Below are 5,449 nucleotides of genomic sequence, written 5' to 3'. Positions count from 1 at the left end.
GTACCTCAAGTACAAATGTTTGTTGGGGAGGGCATCTGCTATGTCAGGTGAGGACAGGTGTTCTGTGTAAGTGGCCTTAAATCTGAATTTTCCTGCGCTTTTTTTTTTTTATTTGCCCGATGGAACTTTGCTGCTCTGGTGGCAAGCTCAGGGCCATTTGGATGGAAGATCCCTGCACCGTGCTGTGGCCTGGCGAGCCCTGGAGGGAGCTACAGTGAGCCATGGGTTGGTGAGGCAGTGCCGTGGTCACTGGGTACTGTGGGCAGCCTTTCCCCGTGTGCTGCAGCTGGGGACACAACTGCTGGGGACACAACTGCTGGGGACACAACTGCTGGGGACACGGACATCGCTGCCCAGGCAGAGTCTCCAGGCTCTCCTTCACTTCTCCCCATTCAGCAGCTGTTCCTGAGCCCTATTAAGGGCTGTGTCCCCAGAGCTCTCCTCTCTGGGGATGGGACAGACATTTTCTTCAGGCATTGCTGAAGGCCACAGGCCTCCCGTCCCCACCCCATTGCCATGTCCTCAGGTGCTTGGACCCAGCTGCAGGTGCCCATAAGTCTCCAGCCTGCAGCTGGGTGCCCTGTCCCTGACACCATGGTGGTGTGCAGACCCCTCCTCGGCTTTGTGGGATGTCCAGCCATCCTGCTGCGCTTGGGGACCATCCCCAGCAGCATTCAGGACACTCCACAGCAAGCAAGGAGCTGGCTGGACAGGTTAGGAGGCACACATCCATCTTTCCTTGGCTCTCCCACCCCATGCCCCCAGTCAATATGTCTCTCTCCGATGAGAAAGTTAATAAATTTAGCTCTAGATTAAAAGTATCGATCATTTCATTTGTAAGCAATAAATAACCGGGGGGGGAGCACTGGGCGGCCCACGGGGTAGGGGCTGCCGGCTCCGGCTGCAGCAGCCGTGCACCCCACTGGGGCCAGGAGCCCTCATATGCATTCTGCCCGGATGCTGGCATTGATTTGCTATTAGTCTCCACGCACCACCCAGTAGCACATCATTCCCGGAGCTGCTATTAATGGCCTTTTGATAAATAATCACTTGTAAGTCAATAAATTTTTATTAAACAGTGTGGCGCTTTGATTTATGAAAATCCGACGGGGTTTGTCTGGGAGAAAAGGGATGCAGAATTGAAGCGGAGCTGCCATCCATCTGCCTGCCAGGCTGGCCTGCCTGTGCTCGCACCCCCGGCGCAGCTGGCTCCGGGCTCTGCCCACACAGCCCGGCACAGCACCAGGCACAGGGTGGGCAGAGCTACTGCTCACTGCTGACTGCTCCTGTCCAGACCTCAGCACTGATGGGCACCGCTCTGCCACAGCAGCAAGTGAGAAAGTGGGAGCCACAGTGGGCAGCATCGGGAGGAGAGGGCATCAGTGCTGGCTACCGGGCTGGGGCCCTGCATGGATCAGCACTGTTTGGGGTCCTGTCTCACTGTGGGGATGCACGGGGCAGCCAGGCTGCAGCAGCCATTTGTCACTCTCCCTGGCTACAGCAGGCCCTTTGCCACCTGCTTTATTTGTCTCCCAGCCCTGACGTGGCATCAGACAGGTGTTAAACTACTTAATCACTTTAAAATTGTTTTAATTTTCTGTTTTGTATTGATCTCCACAGCACCAATTAATCAGCTCACTGGACCAGGCAGTTAGTACATTAAAAATTGTCAGCCAAGCTGGGCAGCTTAGAAAATGTTAAAAAAATATCCCACCAGCAGCCCCTCACTTCTCCCACCATGTGGAACCTGCTCCTGCTGAGCACCGGCTCTGTCCACAGACGTGATGTGTCTCTTGCACCAGCCCTGAGCACCATGCTCCCACGGGAGCTGCCATCCCATATCCTTGCAAAGGCTCCATTAGCTCTGTCCTGGCCCAGACTCTGTCCCATGGAGGCAGTGGAGGGGCTGCATGGCTGAGGGGGGAGCATTAAAAGCCCCGTGCTCACTGCAGGGGCTGGACAGGTGGACAGGGCCCTGTGCAGGGACAGTAGTCCCCTAAGCTCTGGCCAAGTGGCACCGAGCAGTCAGGTCTCCTTGCAAAGGGCCCACAGCCCAGTGAGAGACTGGAGAGGGTTTTAAGCCAAGTGGGGGCCTTGGCAGGTTGTAGAGTGATGATCTGCAGCCCCACACAAGGCTGGTGCTCGGGGCCAGTGAAAGGTCCCAGTGCTCAGGAGCTTCAGCTGTCCCAGGCATGGACTCAGGTACTGCCTGCAGCAGCAGGGAAGGGCATCCCTCCACCAGCCCCATTCCCACCCCTTCCATGCCTGTGCCATGCTGCTAATCTGTGCCTGACGGGCTGGCAGCACCTTATCTGCTATCAATTTCCTTCCAAGACACAGCCCACGTGTTTGCTCACACCTGGCTGGCACTTAGTTGGCTCTTGGCTGAAAAACCGCCTGGCCTTCAGCGCTGTGCCTGTGCCAGCTGGGGCTCCTTTGGTGTCCTAGGCAGGTAAGGACAGCTGGCCCTGTGCAGCATCCACAGCTGGCATGCCACTGGTGAGCCACGGGGAGGCAGAACAGGGGGTGTGCAGACCCATGTGCACACACACGCCTGTACGTGCAGCCCCCATTGCACAGGAGTGCAGCACAGAGCAGGGGGGGCCCAACAGGTTGGCAGGCAAACACACTGGGGCTATTGATGCCACATCAATCCTGCAGGCCCGACAGGTGAATGGGCTCTCACTCACACCGTTAAGATAAATGATATTTATTTGCTGCTAAGAGCTTCCAATAAGAGGCCCCAGTGAGTGACTTTTGAACCAGCAGCTCTTGCTGCTGGTACACACCCAAACCAGAGAAACCCCTGAGAAAATCTCCAGGGTTCCCCTGTTTCCCTGGTCACTTCCTGCCCCACGCACAGGACCACAGCATGGTCCTTTCCCCTGCCTGGCATGCAGACCCTACCCCGTACATCCTATCCCCAACCCTTCTGTGGCTCAGCCTCACAAGGCCACCCTGGACCACATGCCCACAAAACAAGTGCTGGGACTTGACTAGGACCTTTATTTCATCAATGCCCGTAACACAGCTGCACCTGATGCTACCATGTGTGCTGCTCCCAGCCCTGCAAGCCATGCTCCCCATCAGGCTGTCAGCCACCCCATCCCAACAGCCAGGCACCTGCTGCTGAGGGGAGTCACCCCTGGCAGGACGGAGGTGGCTGGGCCGGGCACTCCCCAGCCCAGAGGGGCAGGCTGTGCTGGTGCTCAGCCGCTGTGTGTGCCCAAGCCCAGCATTGAGAAGGCTGCACGGTGCTTCCTCAGCAGCAGCCGGATCTTCTCGTCATCTGAGTCTGGGTCCAGGGGCTTGTTGTACTCATCGTCCTCGGTCTCAGAGGCTGCCCGCTCTCCGCCAGAGCCCCCCGCCCGCTGCGAGGATGAGGAGGGCTCCAGGGCACTCTTCTTCCTCCATTTGGTCCGTCGGTTCTGGAACCAGACCTGTTGCCCCATGGGCCCAGCTCAGTTAGCAGCTAACACGCTGCGGACCCCATGAGACACAGAGACCAAGTACTCACCTTCACCTGAGACTCAGTCATGCCAAGAGAATAGGCCAGCCGTGCTCTTTCCGGACCCGCCAGGTACTTGGTCTGCTCAAAAGTCTTCTCCAGAGCAAAGATCTGGTGTCCCGTGAAGGTTGGGCGCGTGTGCTTCTTCTTGTGGATGCTGTCAGCCAAGTGAGCAGGGGCTACAGGAGAGGAAGAGAGAAGCGGGTGAGTTCTTGGCAGCCCACAACTCTGGACAGCTCTCCCCTTGTTCACATGCACCAGCCCTCAGTGACCAAACAGTCCCTCCACACCCGCTCCCCTCCAAATTAAAACTGTATTCCTGTTTCAGGGCTTCAGCCCCATCCCAGGAAGGCTGAGCTGCCCACCGTTGGGGTCCCACACAGCCAGAGCCGGGCTAAGCACCTCCCGATGAAGGACAGTGCTGAGCGGCTGTGGTGAGAGGGTAAGGGTCGCTATCAACAGTGCTTGACCCCAGAGCCACGCAGCGCTGGGATCACTGTGCCCCCACGCCCCACACCTTGCAGGACACACGGCAGAAGACAGGCAGAGCTGGTCATTGGCTCGTAGCTGTGCCAGGAGCAGATGGCCAAACTGCCTCACCCATCTGCTCCAAAATCATCACCTGCAAAAGGGTGAACGGGACCAGAGCTGCAGGTTCTGAGCAGCTGCACCCAGCCTCCTGGGGCTTATCATGGGACAGCGGATGCAGCCATCCTACCTACCCCCTGGCACAGCAGCAACATGCTCTGCAATTTCCCCCGGGACAGCTCTCCACCAGGAAGGCAGCGCTGCCAGCCTGGAGCTCTGGGTCTGGCCATCCTGCCTGTCTCTGCCGTGAACTAAACCAGGCACTGACCCGCAGTGAGGCTGGCTGAGAGACAGGCAGATCTTGTCAGTCAGTGGGTTCTGCCTGTCCTTGCCAGCTGTGGTTGCTGGGGGCAAAGCATTAGCATTTGTCACTAGAGCTGCCCCTGCCCTTGAGCCAAAAGTTGTGTGACAGCTGGAGGTCCGGCCGCTCTGGCACTGGGGTCTTTCCCCCTGTCCCACAGCTGTGCCTCGTGCAGGGCGATGGAGAAGGCACAGCCTGCCCCGTGCCCTTGCCCTGGTGCCGACAGGTCAGGAGTCCGCACGGTGCCCGTCCCCGGCGGCACCCAAGCCCCCAGCACCGTCCGCGCCGAGCCCCCGGTACTTACGGCCGCCGCACTGCCGGGCCCCCCGCCACTCCGGGGCCGCCTCCGCCCAGCAGCTCCGGCCCCGCGGCAGGTACTCGCCACCAGCCTTGGGGAGAGCGCCCACCTGGGGCCCGTAATAGACGCCCGGGGAGCTCAGTCCGTTAAATCCGCCCGTGTGGGGGTAGCCGGGGAGGAGACTGCTGTTGGGTGTCGCCGCGGGCCGGCCGAGGATGTCCGAGATGCCGTGGGGGGTGCCAGCAGCCAGCTGGGCACCCAGCCCAGGGGGTCCCAGCTTGTAGAAGGAACTCTGCACTGAGTACTGGCAAACAGGCGCCTTGGCCTCGGGGAAGGGGCCCAGCGAGGGGCCGTTGAGCAGAAAGGTGCCCGGCAGGTTGGCATCCATGGCTCTAGCGCCGAGGCGGCCCTCAGAGCCCGGAACCCCGGAGGTGCGATGGCTGGCCCATTACCACCGGCCTGGGGGCCACAGAGCCCCAGATCCGCCCTGGCCCGTGGCGCCCGGCTGGCACTGCGGGATCTCGGCGCGGGCCGGGGCCGCGGGCAGCCCGGGAAGCGCCCGGTGACCTGGCGGCGGCTCCGGCCCCGGACCCTCAAGTTGGGCTCGGGCAGCGCCAACATTTCTGTGATAAAGACGAGCTCCATTAGAATAACGCGCGGCCATTGGCCGGGCCCGGCGGCCGCGGCCTCCATTGGCTGCGCCTCAGCGGCAGCGCGCGATTGGCCCGGCCTGACAAATGGCGCTTTGAACACC

At 60.3% G+C, this 5,449-nt stretch overlaps 1 protein-coding gene across 1 annotated transcript; it reads right to left on the bottom strand.

Moving 5' to 3' along the window:
• Window positions 1-2,972: 2,972 nt before the first annotated feature.
• On the bottom strand, window positions 2,973-5,186 carry NKX6-3 (NK6 homeobox 3). The gene is made up of 3 exons (XM_033081308.1): window positions 4,702-5,186; window positions 3,518-3,687; window positions 2,973-3,440 (listed from the first exon to the last, which is right to left on the bottom strand). Exons 1-3 carry the CDS (start codon window positions 5,081-5,083, stop codon window positions 3,210-3,212), a joined length of 783 nt encoding a protein of 260 aa, XP_032937199.1. The 5' UTR covers window positions 5,084-5,186; the 3' UTR covers window positions 2,973-3,209.
• Window positions 5,187-5,449: the final 263 nt, after the last annotated feature.

This window comes from Catharus ustulatus, chromosome 27 (assembly GCF_009819885.2).
Source record: "Catharus ustulatus isolate bCatUst1 chromosome 27, bCatUst1.pri.v2, whole genome shotgun sequence".
NCBI classification, from domain to species: domain Eukaryota; kingdom Metazoa; phylum Chordata; class Aves; order Passeriformes; family Turdidae; genus Catharus; species Catharus ustulatus.
This window is presented reverse-complemented; position numbering and strand designations above follow the sequence as displayed.